General features: G+C 45.1%; 1 protein-coding gene across 2 annotated transcripts in view; it reads left to right on the forward strand.

The window, feature by feature from the left end:
• The window catches only part of LOC135366795 (phosrestin-2-like), a 257,439-nt gene that overhangs the window by 209,204 nt on the left and 26,856 nt on the right, over positions 1–21,379 (forward strand). For both annotated transcript variants that reach the window (XM_064599712.1, XM_064599711.1), the window contains 2 exons: positions 12,586–12,646; positions 18,288–18,583. In XM_064599712.1, the coding sequence (XP_064455782.1) occupies positions 12,586–12,646; positions 18,288–18,583 (357 nt within the window). The remainder of the gene's footprint in view (positions 1–12,585; positions 12,647–18,287; positions 18,584–21,379) is intronic.

Raw genomic sequence — 21,379 nt, forward strand, 5'->3', positions numbered from 1 at the left:
GCGTGGTTTCTGGTAATACGGTCCAAGCAGAGTGTTTCGGTCCATGTAAGAGCTGGACTGGACGGACATAATCTTCAGTGAGCAGCCCCATACGGACCGTGCTTAGGAAAAAACAAACAACGCTGGAACTGGTAATATGGAAGCTGCTTCGTTCTGCCACCTATATATTCTTGAATGTTCCATAGAATTGTGTCACGCAAACCTTTTATGTAACATGCAATTTTCATTTCCGACACTGCCTCGGCACGAAAGCCTCGCGGCCCAACGTTGATATTACTTTGTTTGATATTATCTTATCTTGCATTTTGTTCCAATCAATCACCTGACCCTTTGGGTACCCAGCCATGTAGGCATACAGGGGAATGAAAAGGCTGATTGGGCTGCTGCTGAGGCCACTCTCTTGGGAGAGATCACTCCTGCTGGCTTTCCTCATCAGGATTTGAGACCCCTGCTGATCAATCATAAGTGGCAGAAATTTTGGACCACACAAAATGATAATAAGTTGCACATGATAAAGCCCTATGTGAGAAGACCCATGCCAAGTCCATCTAATCGTTTACGTGACACATTAGCTTCTCGACTGAGAATTGGACACATGTACTTGACGCATGGCTTCTTATCCGACGTGAGGACCCTCCTGAATGTGTGCATTGTGGAGTTCAGCTGACCGTTTTACACATTCTCTGTACATGCCTCTCTTTTGAGGAGCAGCGCAAGGTACACTTTCCACAATTTTATAAGTATTTCCTGCCATTCCACCCGACCCAGTTACTGGGTGATGAACCGTTTGTGCCATTTCAAAAGGTACTGCACTTTTTACAAGACATTAATATTATCAATAAGCTTTGAGGTTTAACTTGTCCGTTTTAGACTACCACAGTGTGTTTTATTTACAAACATAGTTTTCGTTTAATTACATAGGTATATTTTTAACTCAGTTTCATGTACTCACCAGCATTTGGCGTATTATGGCCATAGTTGTCGATGCGGCAGAAAAACGCTAATCATCATCATCATCATTCCAATCAATCAGTCAAACAGGTCAGTAGTCACTGACGTAGCCATCACTACCCAATGGCGTCGCACCTGTAGGCTCTCACATATACTACGTAAACATTGCCATGACTGTTCCACCAGTGAAAATATTTACCTTCAGCAAACCTTTAGTGGAGGCAATATTGTTCGTATGTCTTTGCTATCCTTCGTTTCCGCGCTGCCGACACCTCCTGTTCGCTACGCATGCAGACGACTGTAGGAAAAGCCGCAAGCTTTCCCAACATCGTCGTCTTTTTTTTTGTCTTTTTTTCGGTCTTCCCTGACTACGTCGCGCAGAAACGAGCGTACGGATCCGCGTTCGAATTACTGGAGCTCGCTCCTTACGTTCACTGAGGAGGCGCTTCAACATCCGGGAATGTTTACCAAAACGGAGACAGGGTACTACATCGCGCATTTCTCTTGCTTTATATGCTCCACGTTGGCGTCCAGTCAAAGCCGAAAGAAAGGCGTAACAACAGATGCCGCCAGCACATGGCTTTGAGCGCTGTTGTGCTTGAAAGCTATTGTGGTTTCGGAGCTGGTCTCTCGATCTTGATTTGGCATGAGGCCGCATTATGGGGATTTCTTTCTGTTGTTGTTTTTTTCTTACTTCTTCTTTGGTTTTCCATCGTTCTTTTTAATTCCTTTCGTTTCTTTTGACGTAGCACTGCGTCTTTCTTCTCGCCAGGTATAGGAGAGGTAACGTGGGAATTGAGTGTCACGAAAACATGCAACCCCCCAAAAAAACGTGACACGGACAACGTGAAACGAAAGGGACGCTTATACAATGCCATCTCGTAACAATTTCTCTAAGCTCTGCTAGGAGGTGATTCGGTGACACGCCTCGAGTTTCAAGAAATTCTTATGAAATGGCACTTTATAAACATCCCATCCCTTTGACACCTCTCAGGAAGTTGTTGTCAGAGACCTGTGTCAGAGACCGTGTCGTGCTCGCGTCTTTGCTCGTTCCGTCGTCCCTAATCTCACTGTTGAAGACATTGAAAAAAATGCAGCTCTGTCAAACCGTCCTTTCAGAAGTGCGGAATAGTTTCATTAACCGAATTTCTTAGATACTAATGCATAGCTATGTACAAAACTTCACTGAGAAAAATAACTGGAAATTTTTATCACTTACGAACTGGAAAGAAGAGCGCTATTACACAAGGGTGGATTGTCATGAGGCTTTGTCCAAAGACACGTACGTCATATGGGGAACACGGTATTTCTGTTATTATGCCACGTCTGTTGAATGAATATGGATATTCAGCAGATATTCCTACACCATCGAACAAGAACTCGGAAGCATTATTTTGGTAACAGTGGGATCGTGATGTCGCTTTGTTTGGTTTTGATCTTTGTCTTTGTTTTTGTTGCTTTGCAGTAACGTTTTGATATCTGTACCCACAACGCTATGTCTGCACTTCTTCGGTACTTTCACTTCAGGTGTTTAAATATTGCATAATTATAGATGCTGTATGTAAGCTGCGTGTTCTATAGGTGTCAAGGCCCTTTGTCAAGCTCTACGTTAGCTTTGTTTATTTTCTCCCGACATCGCCACGCCCTTGCGCCTTTGGTGCTGTCTCGCAACTGGATGCCTATCAGCACCTCTCTCAACCATTAAATGCAAGCAAGCGCAGTTCCCGTTGTCTCCAGCTTGCGCGCTTAACATCCACAAGGCGCAAGGTTGCACACTTAGCGGGGTCGCCTGTGACCGCAGCAAGGCACAAGATCAGCGACTGGCGGACGTGGCTCTGCCGCGAATTACACGCGCAACACATCTGGGTCGAGGCTCACCTCGATAACGGCGCCTGCGATTCTCGGAGGTTCCTGTATCGACATAGCATTTGGTAAGAAACCTGGCCGACTGGCGAAGCAACCACCACGCATCGTACTTCTCATATCATCGCATGCTTACCGTGTATGGCTCCACGGAATATGCATGGAGCCCTGATTTGCTTCCCATTAAATGATGATTGCATGCAAAACACCGTTTCATTTCTCGCACCACCAAGACGTATAGTTCTACGAAAAGATATGGGATGTAGTAAAGTGACGAACGGATTACGTATGAAATATGACGTCATGAATTCCTACTCTGAGGCTTATCACAGAAAGAACAATCTCTGTACACTCGATGAACAACTCAACCTATGTTCGCACTGTGTGAAAGAGGACTGAGAATATGTAACAAGGAAAAAAAAATCATTGTTTCGTTGCCGTCATTTATTACGTTACGGAGTAATATGACCACCGCCAGCTGTAGCATGACCGTTCTAGTGTACTTGGTCAAGGATATCTTCGGATGTCTTCAAGGATGTCTTCTTGGTCGGACTTCGATTCCATTTCCAGTACACAGGGATGTCTTCAGAACGAATGAATTTGCTCACAAGCACACACTGCTTAGTCTACAATATCTTCCGTATGCGGAATATCTTTGAAATAAATTTTACGTGCTCTCAACCAAGACCCCTTAATTTCTGTCGATGCCGTGAAATTTCAAACGACGTACCACATCAATGCAGCTGTGTCATCGCATTTGAGAAGAAACTCGCCTATCTAGGAAACAGACGTCTTAAAGCGTCACTCAAAGTTCCGGTACGTCTGCCGATCGGAGGAGTCGCATCAGGTACAGAACTGTCACCAAGAAGAGAAATCCCAAGAGGACCTTCTCCGTCGTGGTTAAGTAATCAAGGATGCAACCTCCCCGTCGTCTTGGAGCACGCCGTTGATGGCGCACTGTCTGTCGCCTGGGCAGTTGCGGGCGCAGCTGAGCGCTTCCATCGAGTCCTGTCTGCCGTGCTGGGCGGCCATCAGAGTCGCTGACAGTTGACGTCTCGGCGCCGCTCTCTTCTAACTCCGAATCGGCAAAGTATTCTTCCTCTTCAGGGCCCCGGTGAGCCATCGGGGCCCTTCAAGCATTTTTCGTGGCACTTGGCAGCGTATGGGCTCGGCGGCACGAGCTGGACTGCATCGTATTCTTCCTTCTCCTCTTGCACTGTGTGTTGCATGAGCGACTGCGAGTGTGGTTGTGGTCGTTGTGGTAATGGTGGCCGCAGCTTGCCCTTGCTGACGTCATAGTTATGTGCAGCCTCACGACTGTGTCCTGGATGATGAGGGTAAGGGTTCTCTAGGGTCACCAGGTCTTGGTCCAAGTCCATGTCCAAGTTATAATGGGACTCCACCTAGTACTCCAAGCTAGTCCCGTTTCAACAAGGAACCCTTGCTAGATGCCGCTTTCTCATGCGTCTCTCGGAAATTGTGTCACCTGTCTGTCTGTCTGTCTGTCTGTCTGTCTGTCTGTGTGTATGTATGTATGTATGTATGTATGTATGTATGTATGTGCGCGCGTCCGCTACCAAAGTCATTTCTTGGTCCATGACGGTAAATGGAGCGCTACTTTACGTGTCCTGTGTAGCTACGAGAATCTCCGGGGTATTAATTTTCTGACCGTGATTAATAACGGCGGTGTTGGTATACCCAAAAGCTTCATGAATGGGCTCTGTCTATTAAGATACCCGAATGCCGACGTGCAGAGAACTGCAATACGTTTCCAAAGGGCACTAATGTGCAAAAATTTCTAATCTTGCGGAAACAAAAGTGCCAGTGCTTTGAATTACCACACAAAAGGAACGGGACCGTTTGAGGAGACCAATGGCAGGCAGCACTCCTCACGTTCGCGCTTCTTGAAAGGGAAAGGAAGGAAGGTGAACCCTGTGTATTTTCGTCCGCGCGTAGGTCACGGACGACGCAACGAATAAACCTCATTCCTTTTATGTCGGTGTAAAGGTAACGGCACCTTTCATTCCGCGAGGAGCGATTTTTGTTACCTTTGTTACCTTCGTAAGAAACCAGCTCAACGAAGCTCGATGTTCGAATTTCCGTTATTCCGTAACGAGCGATAAAGGTGGTGGTGATGGTAGAACTGCTTGCTGTAGCCACGTTGCCCAAGTTCAGGCGGGCAACGTCACGACGCAGGGGATCGTGCTTCCTGGGCCGACTTCACCGAGAACTGTGCCGACATTTGTCTTAAAGCGTCTGAGGAAAATCCAGGGAAGACACCAGGACAGCATCACAGCCGGCGCCCAGATTCGAATTCGGGTCACCTCTCTGTCTCGGCGTGGAATTGCCATCATCGCCCCCAACAACACTGAATATCCTCTGGATGTACGAATAATGTCCTAACGGATTCGTACGTCCGAAGGACATTCTGAGGATATCCATCGGACGTACGAATGCGTTAGGACATTATTCGTCCATCCAGAGGATATTCGGTGTTCTTGGGGGTTGCCACTAGGCCACGGGGCGCGATAACGGCATTACTTCCCCGTGACGCCTCACGATCTTCCTCGCGTAGGAAAATCGCGACGTTCATTTAGAATCACATTCCATCGAGACAGTTTCCACAGGAGGTCCTCAACGCTCCAAATTAAAAAATAACGGTAACGAACGTTACGTTTAGCTCAACGTCGGAATCCTGCTCCGGAAGTCACGTGAGCGCAATACGAGTTTCACGCTGTTAACGCAAGCAGACGAGACTTGCGTGAGATGGAGAGCGAGGAGGCGGAATCGCTCTACAGAGGGCGCGGGTATCATGCACCCTAATGCACCGCACGCAGCGCTGTTTCAGCGTGAACACACTAACAGATTCTCTCCTACGCTGCTACACACCGACAGCGCATTTGTATCTATTTGCGTCGACGCTTCAAGAATGCCATTTTGAAATCGCGCCCCGCGGACACACAGAAGCTCTGCCATGCGTACGCGCTTATTCGGTGGAGCTGAGGTTCGGAACTGTTGCAGGCGGAATTGATAGCCATCTCTCCGACGAACCATAATGAGATCCGTGCCACGTACTCTCCACGCGTGGACTGCATAATTCAGTGTGCAGGCTCCACAAAAGTAGCCTGATTGCACGGCCACAGCTGAAAGCCCTTTCTGCCAATGAATGCCTTGTATGTCTGCGTAACTTTCCAAACATCACAGGCTACACATAAAAAGGCAAGGGTTAATTGTCGCCGAGCCATCACTTGTAAAGTTACCACACGGGAGTTTATCGTAGCAATGTGAATCGCGTCGTGCAGTTTTACCTATAATTTGAATAAAAAGAATATGCATGGAGGTGCTTTCGCTGCCGGTTCATAACTTATGCTACAAGGATGGCTTCCCGCTTCTGCAGAGAATAACGTGACACTGGGTGTGTCCTTGCCTGTTGCTTTGATGCGATACGCCCTTATTGATAGACTTCGTGGTGTTGTATTGATTCCGTTTTCTGAAAGAGGAGGAGAAGCTACAAAATGTCGGCTACGAGTAATACTGTGTATCCGAAGGATTATAAATAACCACTAGCACTTTAACGTCTGACTAAATTGCTAACGGTTTTTCTCCCCTACTAGTTCGTGGCACTGGGAACTCCTTTCTTCATGTTCTACACTTGAATAAGTAGACTCTATTAAAAAATTTGCACCGGCGTAGAACGTTAGTAGGTTCAGTACTTACAGGTTCACACAAACATATCTTTTAAAAAAATCATTTTCCACGTTGTCAATTTCTTTTTTGATGAATGGCCCTCGAGATCATTTTGCATATCAGTTTGCAGACCTGAAACATGATTAATTCAAAGCAGCCTCATCACTGTTATTAATTCCATTCTCAGTAATGAATCACTTCCAGGAATACTTTCAACATTATGTAATTATAACTGTGACTTAATTACTTTTGCGAGTGATTTGTGACGCACTTTACCTTTGTAATTACTTTTTACTTATTCTGTTTCACATTTCTTCTTCTTCTTTGCTTCGTCTTTCTTTCTCTTTTACTTCTCTTTGTTGTTCTTCTTCTTGTTTTAGTTTTACTCATTCATTTACCCCTAAATCCCAAGCCGCAGTTCATCAGTCAGCTCTTCGTGCCATGGGGTACCCATATCCACCTTTGTGCGACTACCATCATCTTAACTCTATCTAAGCATACATTCATCAGTCCTGCATCAGTCCGATGCGGAACCACCACATCCAGCGAGGCCAGTACATCAAAAGGCGTACTCAAAACTCATATGAAAAAGACACCCGTGAGCGCCAGTGACGAGGACGAGGACAGCATGGAAAATTGAGAACGATACAAAAAAGCGCGAGGCTGTATGAACATGTTCCGCAAGGAAGGTAATCTCAAATGTCGCAATCTAGGCGTTGATGAACTCCTAAAACGAGCTGGTGTCAGTGACCTCTTCCTGGCTCACACGCGCGGCTACAGCGAGTACACAGAGGAGCGAAGTGCAAATTACGCTTTGAGAAACCCTGTTCATATTAGCCCGTACGGAAATGTCCCTCGCGTGCCCTGTTCCCGTTGGGAGTATCGCCTGTTTCCACGCCACGTTGTAAGGACGTGTAATTATCGCCGGAATCGATCCAGGGGCCGATTTCCGGGAAGTATAATCCTTTTATTTGCGCCCGTCCTCTAATATTAAGCTCCATTTAGTTTACTGAAAATATTTACTCGTACCGTGTCTACGTGTGCTCTTTATGGTACGCCAGCGGCATGGCCGAGCGGCTTAAGGCGTTCCGCTCGTCGATGGTAGCCGAGGTCGTGCTGAAGACTGGGAGGTGGTTGGTTCGAATCCCACCACCGGCTGTGCTGTCTGAGGTCTTCCCTGGGTTTTTCCGAAGACTTTTCAGACGAATGTCGGCACAGTTCTCGCTGAAGTCGGCCCAGGACGCATACTAACCCCCTCCCCTGTCCCCCTCTCCTTCCTGCTGTCCTCTCTCCATCTGTCGACATATGTACGCCGCACATAGCCACAGTTGCTTCGCGGCGCTAGCACGGAATAAGAAAAAAATCTTTCTCCTATCATCATCACCGTCATCGTCATCATCGAATATGAAAACCAGCGTGATGACCGAGTGGGCAGAAATTCCCGCTCGTTGTTGTCAGCCAAGACCGTGCTGATGACCGTGAGGTGGTGGGTTCGAGTCCTACCACTGGTTGTTCCGTCTGAGGTTTTCCCTGGGTTTTTGCGGCGGACCTTACAGACGAGTGTGAGCACAGTTCCCCACTTAAGTCGGCCCAGGACGCATACTAACTCCTCTCCCCCCACTCCTTCCCACTCTCCTCTTTCTGTCTGTCCACGTCAGTACGCCATTCATAGCCACAGTTGATCCGCTGCGCTAACACGGAATTTAAAAAAAAAATAAACACAGCGAAATATAAAAAAGTATTAGGCAAGCGAGAATGTTAGCCATGTAACAGGCGTGGGCTGTAAGAACAGTATTTTGTACAGCTATATTATTTCTGTAATATTTTTCAGTATATTTGTATTATGTGCAAAAGTACTCCCTCTTTGAGTGCGTTTGTATCTATTACACAGTACGCAAAATTGAGGTGTTACATGTATTATAATACGCTGTAGAAGATATAAAACCTACGGAGGGGTCCCGCGTCCTGCTCCCACCGAGTGTCGCCGGTACACTTTGTCACTAATTTTATCAAGCCCTCAGACTTTGCTCTACAAAAGAGGGCACCTGCTATTCGCGGAAAATAAAACGTGATTGAAGAACTACTGTCTCGAATAGCGCCCAATTTGTGGATATTTTCGCATTTTTTTTCTCGATAACCCGCTAGTGGAGTATCAACGCAATATTACTAGTATCACTCGCGTTAAACACAGCAGTATGAGTATCGTGTGTTTTAATACCTCCGAAACAAAGTATCATTATTGTTACCGTTATAACACTGATTTCTAAGAAGTTTTATGTTTTGGTACTATATTACAAATCATGAGTGTTACTATCCACACCTGCAATGTATACCGTGAGGAGTGAGAACACGAACATGTCAACATGCCCATGAGCAGAGCAATGTCCGGAGGGGTCGTTCCTCTTGAAGCATAAGTCGTACAGGTGTTAGTCAACGAATACAAGTACTGCGACAACTCAAGCCCCCCCCCCCCCCGCCCCCCTCCCACAGGTTTAACGCGTTCAACTGCAAGCAGATTTCAGTCGAAAGTGAAGTATGACGCATATCTTACAGGTGGCTGCCCTTGCTGAGAAATGCCACCCAACGTTCTTCCGCGACTTTTAGCGCTGACGTCGGCACGAGCACGAAAACTCGTTTCGCGGCGTATGACCCTGTTGGTACAGGAAAGACTTAAAATGCAAATCCTTTTTTCTTTTTTTATATGTATATATAGTAGACAGACGTGCAGATTCGTGTTTTGAATTTGAGAGTTGGCTTCCCTAGCGTTCGTGCGCTTCTGTAAAGCGTGCTTTGACTGCCGAACTTTGGATTGATGCAGTGAAGCTACAGTTACAGACGCGGTAAACCGCATATTTCTCAGCACAGGGAAAGTACCGTCGGGACCAACTGGAACCAGCAGAAAGTTAGTCAGCTTTAAAGTCGAGCTATGTTGAAATGTCATCCTCTCGAGGCAATGCAGATTCCAAGAAAAAATAAACGCAAAAAATCAACTTACAAAAGTAACGATTATACCTTCAGACAGCTGTAGGCGTCTATCTCGCAACATGCAAAATACTTCCCTTTTTTTGTGTGTGTGTGTGGGGGGGGGGGGGGGAGTCCTTTCTATGAATAATATATTAAGTGCTTTGATAAACAATATGCAAATTACAATTGTGGGTATAAAGGCAGGTGCGAGAAGTTATGGATGAAGTTCGGCTTCTTGTCCTTAACTGCGGAAACCGTATTTGTCAGTCCCTGTTTGCACTTTGCACTTTGACATTACGTGTACACTATCTGAGTAGTTGATTGTATTTCTGTTTTCACTGTTTCAATTGGTGGTACGCCGGAGTATAACCAGCCCTTTAAACTTCTGTGCACGTTCAACGTAACTGTCAACTTCGCTACATGTATACCGCTGCAATACATATTGTAAAGCAGAGTGTAGAGACAGCCGCAGTCACAGGCGGAGCGATTTATCGAGGGCCGTCAGGATGACTGCCGAAACCAGAATGAATTGCGCGCTGTTCGGCGCGATGGTCAGAGCGATGGGGATGATCGTGATCGGGATCTTGCTCAGAATATTACTTTCTTGTTTCCTCATCCAGAGCGCGTTCAGTTAACCTGCTTTATCGAAAGTATAATAATTGGGAGTAGGTGTACACATAAGATGAGTCAGCATATTTGTTTGGCGACATCCTACACGTACCGCGCGGTAGGACTGTGGATATTTTGGACCACCTGGGGCTCTCTTGACACGCGCCGGAAATCTCCGACGCACGGCACTGGAAGCAATGCTTACCTTCCCCACATTGCTACCATCCTCGGCCGTGATCGAACCTGCGATCTTGAGCTCACATCTTGGAATTTTCTCTTAGCGTCACGTCGTACTAAGTAGCATAATAAAAGTACACAACATATGCCATATATAAGCGGGCAAGTCTGAAAAAGAAATAATAATAAATAATTACACTCGCTGCGGATGCGTTGTGTCGTTCTATACGCATATCCTATCAGGACCAACCACAGTGTAAATCCGTCCGTAGCTTTATGGGGCCACGTGAAATCATGTGACACAAATAGTATCGCCAGTAATTTACAGTCAGTGATGACCTCACAAAGCTACCGCTTTTAAATGCGTTGGCTACAATGCCCAAAGTTGCAGATATTTATTATGAATAACATAAGCTTGTTCCAACTACCCCAGATTCTCGTCGTTAGTTATCTTTAATTATAATTAGTTATAATTATCTTTAAACAAGCCGCATCGCTATGTTTTAATGCAAAACATTTTTCATATTTCTTTTATTTATATTTTTATTATTATATATTTTATTTATATTTATAATATATATATATATATATTTATATATATATTTTTATATTTTTTTATATTTTATTATTCATATTTTTTTTATATATTGAAAGTGTCACGAGGAACGCGCTTCGCATTCGTATTTGCTGCGAAAGATCAAGCGAGAAGCGGTTGTACAGAAAGCTATTCGTGTGAAATATTTCTCGTCGAGGCTCGTCGTTAATGGAGTATGAGGAACAGATCGGCAACGACCTTGAAAAGGTCAGGCAACAAATGTGCATCGGTCGCAACAGCTAACACAACCACATACGACAGCCAACAACAACAAATACGTGTATTGACGATGCGTGAGGAAATGTGCCACAAGGCTTGTGTTCCACTACCCCAGGGCCGCAACCAGACGCAGCAGAATACGTCTCATTGTATTTTAACGATTGTATTAAAAGCGAATGAAGTTATCTGCCAAATGGTTATCTATTCGTGGCCACAGTGTTATGTCAGCTTTCAAATACGTGAACACCTTGCGCCAGATTTTTGCCGGACTACGCTAAGAGTATAGGGTTCCGCGTTTTAGGCGTTTGCCGAAAAACACCCTCCAAATATGTTTTCGAAAATTCGGCACGTTCCGAAAAACTCCTAATTATAGTCTTCCCTATGGTGCTACGTAGCGAAAATGCCGGTCCCCGGTTGCATTTCTGTTCCTCGGGGGCACGACATTTTCGTTTTTCTTTCACCTCGTTTCCAGGTGGGGAATACTGCCCTGCGGTGCCGCTAGCCTTTAGTTTAGGGAAAAGCTTTCCCTTGGGAGTCAAGAGGGTTCAAGCATATGCGGAGCCCTCCAATAAAGGAAGAGGAATTCTTTGCATTCTCAATATCCTACTACTAAGCTGTCCTGCTTTCATGAGTCTGTCGACTTTTCGGCATCTATTTTTTGGAGCAAGCGTTTTAAAATGCCGAAAAAACACCGGAGGAATCTCCCCGGGAATAAATGCCGAAAACTCGGAAGCCTAGCTAAGAGCCTCACTCGATGAGCAGAAATGCAACGCAGCGAATTTTCGAAGCTTAGGATTATTTCGTCGGTTGTCGGGGCGTGGATCTGTTCGCCGCCGTGGTCTCTACGGAGGCCTCGCTGCGACACACGAGTGTAGGCGAACTTCACTTAGAATGTGTGACAAATAAATTGGGTGCGCGAGATTAACGTCTAATCGGATTGACCCGCACGTTTTAATTGCGAATCGCGCTTCAGGGACGTTCTCGTGCGTCGCTATTAGTCGAGATGAGCCTTTTTTGCCGACAGCGAGCTTATCCGATGACTGCAGTTTCCCTCTTTACGCTTCCGGCTTCTCACTGTTGCAATTGCGTATTTCCGCTCGCTCTGCGATTGCGAAAAGGAGCTTGACGACAGCACTTCTGTTATTACACTCGAAAGCTTACATAAGCTTTATCGAGCTGTTGTTACTGTAACGAGGACGAGGTCAGCTTTTCGGATGTACAAGAAAAAAGTATGCGCAGTTCACGTTGAAGATGAAGACTTTTTTTTTTCGCTCCCTCTGTAAGATAAAGGTTTAACATAAAGTTATTTAGAAAAGGGTGGCTTGATTAGGACGGCGAACACAGTGCCATAAATTCCACGTTCCTATCCGCTAGTACAATTCGGTGACTGCAATTCACTGATAACGTAGCTGAGAACGACACTTACATGAGTGAATATTGGTCATATCCATTAGGTCCATTTACACGTATTTGTGACACTGCTGTAATAACACTTGGCTCTTTTCTTTTTCTTTCTTTAGGTCACGGTATACCTGGAGAAGAAGGAGTTCTGTGACCTTGGAACATGCACGGAACAAGTCGGTAAGTTGCACCAATCCGATATTGGCAAGCTACCACCGCGGAATGTTATGTGAACGAGTGCAGTTAGGTAGGTACTTCTCCCTCATCGATACACAGAAATCTGCCATATTCTTAGATACGTACACGTGCTTTTTACATCATAGTTACTTTCTTCATGAACGCGTGTCGAAACTTTAGCACTGTAGCTTTTAGCTTTCGACTATTATTATTATTATTCGATTATCAAGCGTGCGAGCTATTAATACAAATACATTACGTCAATACGTACAGTTCATAAGGCTTACGACGACTCTAGTTGCTTTTATTGAATGTTGAAGCTGAATGTTGAAAGAAAAGGCACCAGAAGTTCTTCAGCAGCCATCGTTCAATTGAAGTATATGCAACTGGGCGTTGTGAGGGGGGGGGGGATATGTAGAGTTAAAATACGCGTTGTGAGGCTCGTGTTGTCTTTGTCCTTCTACACTCTTAAAAAAAAAAGATGTACAGCAACTCCTTTTTGGGGAGTACACCCTTGTCTCGTGTATCACTCCCTCTCGAGTGTACAATTACTCCCTGAAGGGACTCCTTGTGAGGAGACTCCTTTTTGAGAGTAATTGTATTCTCCAAAATGATATATGTGGCAAGGAAAAGGAGTCAAAGTACACCCTTTTTTAAGAGTGTAATATTTAGTTGCCTAATCTACTACAACGTTACTGCTAGTTGTTTTTATACTTACAACGTTAAGCGTAGTTATATAGTGTAGAAACTCCTCCAGGAAGTACGAAGAGTCGGGGAGACATGAAGATATACATCAGCGTGGTATTGACAGCTCTATGGCAAAATTACACCCATTTACCAAAGCGCTTGCAGGTTATCTAGAAACTCTCCATAGAATTATTTTTCACACCTCAGAAGTCATTTTATAGCCAGTTCTCCTGCGAAAATGTCTATATTATTAAAGGCCCTCCTCGATAAAATATAAAATAAATAATATCCTGAGGAAATTGTTCGATTTTTCTATTTTTCCTGCTTCTGCACAGCCTGCTAAGGCGTCTCGGATTTCGAGGTTGACAGTTCAGGTGAAGGTGAGGGTCAGGCGTAGGGTAGAAAATTATGGCGAGATTAGCCCCCACAACCGAGAGGCTGTCTACTCCAAACCACCAAGAAGTAATAATGGGTGTGTCCATGCTTGTGTGTGCGTGTCTATGCACGTGAAAGATGGCGGGGATATGTTTATTAGAAGACAAAAGTAAAAGGGGGGAAAAGAAAAGTAAAAGTCAGCCGAACGAAGTGTCGGCTTGCTATTCCACAAAAAGATCCGCTGTCGATGTCTCGAAAATCTGTACGTAGACTATGCTTAACTTAGTTTATGAGATGCCTTAGTTTATTAATGTGTTCTAACGAGTCACAATGTTGATACCTGTTGCCTGTCATATACGTGGGAACGGCGAGCTCGTCAAATCACCATGGTGACTTTTTTTCCGCTGTTCCATCCGCAACTTCGTTGTTCTTGCTGTTTTAAATAAATAAATATAAATAATGACGAAATAAATTATAAATAAGGCGAGACAAGGATGAGAGATACGAAAAAAAAACATGTAAGAGTAATCTGCAAGAGAGAACGAGTAAGGAGCCGCGATGTCCATCCTAACAGCTTGTTTAGGTCCAGCGGACGGCGGTCCAGTCGTCGTAACGCAGCTCCAAGATCACTTCGATACAGACAGCGCACAGTCGAGATATGCGTCGTGCCATCGATTCCTTCGAGTAATATTAGAGGCCTAGCTTTCGTGAAAGGAACGCATTAAGTTTCAACAACAGCAAGTTCGAGGATGAGCCACTGCAGTCCGCCTCCTAACACACGCAGAACTAGGACAACGACACGTGACCGCAGATGGCTATTTGCAGGGCACTCACACACATCGCTCGTGTTACGCCTGCCTGTGTTGCACGGCCTCGATTGATTGATTGATTGATTATTTAAAAGAAAACCTCGGCCTCGAAACTTTTGTCGAGCAATAAGCTCCAATGTCTCTAAAGGGACACTAAAGGAAACACGAATTTATCGTCGCGGAGTGAAAGGATGACGTTACCTTGACACCAATACAAGAAGAACGCGATTCATCGGTCGCTTCGTTCACGATTTATGAGCGAAAAAAAAAACGCAATGTGCGCTTTTCCTCTCCCTCTCCTTCTTAAGAAGCGCGACGATGTGGAGACGCCTGGGATTGGACTCTTCAAACGATGTCCCACGCTGATTGGACAAATCGCTCGCGGAGACCAATGAGAACGCGCTCCGCATGTCGGCCTTCTTGAGAAGGAGTGGGAAAGCGTAAATTGCGGTCTCTTTCGCTCACGAACCACGCAACGGATGACTCCCGTTCTTTTTGGGTTGGTGTCAAGGTAACGCAATCTTTGATTCTGCGAGGAGAGTTTTTTTGCACTTTAACGTTCCCTTTTAACATAACGCCTCTGGGTTTGCGTCAAAGTCCTCCAGAAACGTGACGACGCGTCACGTGTTTTTTTTTTTTTTCACATTTATTTGTCACGCGACGTAAGGGAGGTGGAATGTAGGAAATCAAAGGGGTACCGACACGGCTTCGCCGGTGTAGAGTGAAGCGGCTGTGTTGAGCTCGAAGTGAGAAACCTGAAGACGATGCCAGAAAGGCGCCGAAGCAGCAAGATCAGGTATATCCGTCGGCGAGAAGAAAGTACAGAGCCCATCTTTAAAAAAAGGAGAGTGTGAAGAGACGAGAGAGTCCCCGAATAGACTTGGGCGTCTTGATGTGCCCACCGTGTTTCTGATGTGAACGCATTAGAAATCGTTATTAAGCGACTTTGTCGTCAGACGTCCTTTTGGCAGCCCACTCCGCACTTGTGAACATCACCCTAACCATCGAACGGGAGACGAAACGCTATACTCGTCAGTTTGTTATTATTATTATTATTATTTCGTGAGTTTTCCGTTTAGGCAAAAAGGTTCCGGTCGGTAACCAGAGGGTCCAGAAGCGTCCGAAGTAAAATTTAGAAGTAGGAATTTTTATTTAATTAATGAGCGTATTCAAATCAACCGCTCACTGCTCAGTTCTTGGTCGATGTCTCAGGGATGCTCACTGAATCAAGCATTTCGATAGCGACTCCTGTTTACAAATTATTCAGCCGTGGGACCTTCGTGAAACATCCTGTATAACAAACACAATAATACATTATTATGTTACGAATCTTCGAATAGGATGTTACGAAGACGTGACAAAAAAAAAAATGAAACTGTATTCCAGAAGAGCGTATCATCGACGTGAACCAGTTCACACGCGAACCTAGCTTACAAGAAAATTGACTGCATCTTGGGACATCGTGCCGAACGCGTTGAAACGCGGTCATTTTACTGTGGCCATCATTGGCGGTAAATTTTTGCGAAATCCGTTTCGAAATACTACTACTACTACTATTTAAGTTAATCAATTCTGATTGAGACTAATTAGAATTAAACCCTGACCAAAAATTTTATTGAAAACATTTCTTCACTTTTTTTTTTTTTTTCGCTCTTACTGTGATGGTTACATAATTCCAGCGTACAGCAAGCACGGTCAGGAGGTCGCCTCAGGGTTGGCATGTCTGGGAGTCCGCAAGTTTTGCTTGGTGCAGTCATCTTTGAAATTCGATTGCTGGAACAACACTCGATAGACAGCAGCGTTATTACGTCAAAGCTGCGAGCTTTTTCGGAAAAGCACACAGTTTTTACAGGTTTGCCATTCACTTTACAGTTCCTCTAATGCTTGGTTCTGGAACGAGTTCGTAAGTTCGTTATCGTAAGTAGTACGAGTTCGTTATCATTGATCGAATATGATATGACACGGACTGACGTTGACGCTAAATGCTTAGAAGTACAAAGTACTTCTTCTCCACCGGGGATTCATTGGCGACAAATTAAAGAGAGAGAGAAAAAAAAAAGAAAACAAGCGGCACGAACATACTAATTTCCGCTGAGTAAGAGGTACGTGGACCGATTTTCCTGACGCGCACCTTGTTCTCGTGTACCAAGCAAGGAGAAAACGTTTTAACATTCTATCCCCCACATGCTGAGCCCTTCAAATGAAGCCCCGGTAGAATACAAAATCCGAAACTAAACCAAACATAGTTCCTTTTTGCCCCCCTGGCACAGCTTTTATTGCGCGTCAATTTCGCGGCTCAGAAAACAAAGCGGCTGTCGAAGCAAGGGCGACGGTGGGAACGAGATCTAACGAGAACATAAAAGTCACCGTACGCTTATTAGCGAGATTTTATTAGTGAACGTCAGCTAATTAACGAGTTCTTCGCGCCGCAGGCAGGATTTCCTGGAGGACAGTCCTTAATTTATGCTTCGGCTTAGGTCGGTCTACGAAGTGCACCGCAGAGTACAGTTCTGGTGGAAGGAGTGTACTCGAATCAGGTTAAAGGAAAATACCTGTCATGGAAAGACCATTGGCACTCCTTTCATGTGCTTCTTCCTTTTGTGCGACGTATAGCGTTGCGCAACCAGAGGACGGGAGTTCGAGTTGTACTTGCACATAACTTCATTTTCATATTTCACATCGCATGCTTCTCGTGTAATGGGGTAGGGTACTGCTCTCAAGCGGTGAATCACCCCAGGCCATAGTCATGATTTAGTTGTTGTTGTTGTTGTTGTTGGGCCGGGTAGCCTATAAATTTCTCGTGTTCAGGCCGGGCTTGGGCCTAAAACTGCGGCCCGTGCAGTGCTCTAAATCCAAGTGTTCGCTCCGGTTTGACCATTGTAATTACTCGCCATACGTGCCATTGTCCACTTCATATTAACTGATGGTCTGCCGAGTATACCTTGTAGATATCTTCTTTCGTTAAGTTTTAAACGCGTATGTGCCTGACTTACGTAGGTTAGGACATTTAAGTACACTACATTACCTGAGGATTATGTTAGGAAATAATAATAATAATAATGTTTACTTTTACCAAGCGCTTGGCAGGTGGTACAGACACAAACCTGGGTCACCGTAGCTTTACGAGGCCTGACCCCGTCAAAAACTTCACATGCAGCGAAAGAACAGGCTCAGTTATAATACAGTAACGATTGGAATATTATTTCATGGGATGTCAAACGATGGGATATCAAATTAAAAATATCTATACACTTGAGTCTGTCACAAGCAATAGTATACGCTAAGAAATATTAAGACAAACAGTCAACTAAATGCCTATATCGCAATAGTGTAAAACAAATGAAGCGGTAAATAAACACAATGAAATACAGAAGTGCACATAGATCCGAGTCAACGCAGAATGACCCTATTGACCGGTGTGAAAGTGGTTCAATAATGATGTTATTTTCTAAATGTGTAGTGTATAACGCGTTAGACGCGCATGAATTAACGAAATAATGAATGTGTCCTACGGTTTCCTTGCATGACGCTGTGAAGTTTCTTAGCGAATTTACCTTTTTTTTTTTAGCTGCAAATTACTTCCAAATCGAGTCTGTCGAAATCTGTAGAAGTCAGATTATAGGATTCAACGAATATCTGTTCGAATTCTGTCTTGCGTCTCTCTTTGCCTTTAAACTCGGGGCAATTTTACCTCGTTCGTATCTAGATCACCTCGCTTCCCTTCTGCCTTTATTCTCAACGATTTTTTTTTTTTTCGTTATATCGGTTTACAGAAGGCGTCGTGACCCTTGACCGTTCCCAGCTGGAATCGAGCGAAAGACTCCTGGTGGCATTAGTGGGAAGGTTCCGCTATGGCCGCGAAGAAGACGAGATCTTGGGGATGTCCCTGTGCCGAGAAATCTACCTGGGCCACGCTCAGCTGTGCCCGGGAGACGGCTCAAAGACGCCTGGAGAGCCTGGCACTTCTTACGGAAGGTCTTCCAGGAGGATCTACGCCATCCAGCGCGGAGCGGTGCACGAGAGGCTTCTCGCTGCTCTCGGTGAGGACGCCATACCTTTCCGCTTCGAGGTAAGCCTATACTTTGTATATACCTTGTCGATGTAAATATCGTTTGCGTTACAACATGGTTGCAGATCAGCAGTAAAACGCCAATAAAGAAATGACGCCATCCCAAATTTCTGCCTGTCATAGGCGCTCGTCTTCCTCAGCGTGTTTTAGCTGGATTTTGGTAAAAGCGCACTGGTCAGAACAGGTCGCTCTATTACAGGATTGAAAAAAAAAATCCGGCTATATTTAAAAAGATCCTCCCCAGTGGGCTATTTTGGATAATACCCGGATATTTTTGGAGAATACATCCAAGGCTAGAAATGTGACGTAGAGTAAAAACAAATGTGCTTTGCTGTTCTTGATTTCGGGTGACCTCTCGTAGTTTCTTTTCTGCGGAACTGCCTGTTCCAGCAACATTGTATCAGTTTCTATTGTTTCCCGAAAAGTGAAGTTCCACGCACACGTGGTTGAATGGTGTGGATCTTACGCGCCTGGATTAGCTGTCGTGTATCGGCGCACTTCCGTTACAGTGCCTCCGGGAAGCGGAAGAAAGTCTCTCCCTGAATGTGCAGAAGCAGAAGAAAGTGGGAAAAAGTTAAATCTGAAAAGTTATAAGTTAAAGTTACAAAGTTGAAAAAGTTAAAAGCGCGCGTACCTGGGCTTTTGCAAACAGCCAATATACTACAAGAAAATAAATCGGGAGTTTTCCGTGTGACATTGAATTCATATTGTCTTTTACGCCACATTTGGAAAAAATCTCTAACAAAATCCTGATTAAACTGTGTGGATGAAATTAAAAAAAATCCTCCGGATAAAATTCATGTGGATTAAATCCAAGCAACCCTGCTCTACTATGGCGCACAACATCTATGCCACGCACGTTCTTTGATGTTTAATTCCTGTGCGGGGTGTGGACTTATTAGAGAGCTTTAGTACATCGTACGCTATCACCTTTGCGTACGTAAGGGATAGCGTTGGAGGTTCTGCGCACGCGTAAAACAAAAGAGAGCTTCGCGCAGTGCGCAAAAACCAACTCGCTATCCAGTACGCGTACACGTACGTGTGCTCGGTGAAATTGATAGTGGATGGTGTTGAGGGTGAAAGACAAACATATGTGAAGCGAGTCGCGGCTATTTCAGTGTGTTTCGTCCCTACTCGTGACGTTCAGCATAGTATAGCGATCACGGAACAGTGCAGTGCATACCTTTCTGGTGTGAGAAGAGGGTGAAGACGGGACACGTGGGATGGGGTTGGGGATACCAGTACGTGTGACGCCCGCGCACAGGTTGCTGACAGAATTATTCATGTAGAAGCAAATGTCGAAAACGTCAAACTTGTTTAGAAAGTCTCCCGCTGCGTGTACACTCCTTTGAAGGCGTTCTTGACCTAATCATTGTACTATCAAACGTGTTGAATTGCTTGCGTGGCACTTAATGTTAGGGGCACTTAATGCCCAATTGCGCAGTAAACAAGCGCCCGTGAGAAGACCTTCCATGGGGTGCTCTGATCTTGATTGGATTGTATTCTTTGTGGATAGCGCGTCGGATACGAGACCGTAACTTACGGTCTTCCGGTTGGGTTCTGGCCTTTTTTCGACACTATACAGCATCACTCTCTAAGTTCCTCTTGTCGCAGACAGGGCGTGATCCTCATTCTCAGTGGTTTAAAATTCTCCATCTGATAGACAAAAGTCTCCATGATTATTAGGTCGCAAGTATTGCTTTAACTGTGTGAAGCATTGTTTCTCTCTCTCTCTCTCTCTTTCTCTCTCTCTCTCTCTCTCTCTGTCCTTGGTAGGCTTCCTTTCCCCACTTCCTTTCTCGACGCCTCTCATTATGTACATATCTTTCTCTGTCATATCGCTTCTATAGTGCATGTCTGCATGCCCTAATACCGTCCATTAAAGGTATTAAAAAAAAAGCTCCCGTGGCTTAGTGGTTAGGGTGATCCCTTTCCACGCCGAGGCTGGGAGGTGATTCGGGTTCGAATCCCCCCACCGGCTGCGCTGTCTCATGTTTTTCCTTGGTTTTCCGGCAGTCTTTCCAGACGACTGTCGGCACAGTTCCCCCTGAAGTCGGCCCAGGACGCATACAAACCCCTCTTTTCTCTACTCCTTCCTGCTGTCCTCTCTCCATCTGTCCACGTCTGTACGCCACAGTTTCTTCGCGGCACAAAATGCACAGTAAACACAATACCGATAGTGATTTTGTGGTTCCTCCCCCCCCCCCCCCCGTGGCGTAGTCCATTCTTAATCCTAGCTCTTCCTACATACCTAATCCCACCGACGGATCTCACGCACATTATCTTTCGCTGCTTTGTTATTGCTTCGTCTGTTCCATTTTCCTTCCTTCCTTGCAGCTAATCGCAGAACGTCCTGTGCTTCCCCGTCGTTTACAGTGCTAAGCATGCGCGCCATGTCAGGATTTACCGTCCAAGACGGTGCTTAATCCTACCATTACGTCTTTGTTGGGAAAAGTTGCAGCACAGGCGGCCACTTCTCCTCAGGCTCGTACTTCCAGACCTAATCCTTACATTGCCTATATGCCAACCTGAACCATAAACATTTAAACCTTTACTCAGTAAATTCCCCAGTAAGTTCGAGAGAGAAAGTAGAAAACGAAAAGGATCGTCCCTCACAAAGTGAGACATGCTAGGACTATACTAGGACGCCGAGTGCCGTCGATTTTGAAACTTCTTTCTTTACCTTTTTGTTTGTTTGTTTGTTTTCGTTGCTGCATACAAGTCCTAAGAAAGTACTGTATTGGAGAAACCTAGTGAAAAGTGCTCAGTTGAGCACTGCTAGCCGACGGACATTCA

The sequence above is a fragment of the Ornithodoros turicata genome, chromosome 8 (assembly GCF_037126465.1).
Source record: "Ornithodoros turicata isolate Travis chromosome 8, ASM3712646v1, whole genome shotgun sequence".
Lineage (NCBI taxonomy): Eukaryota > Metazoa > Arthropoda > Arachnida > Ixodida > Argasidae > Ornithodoros > Ornithodoros turicata.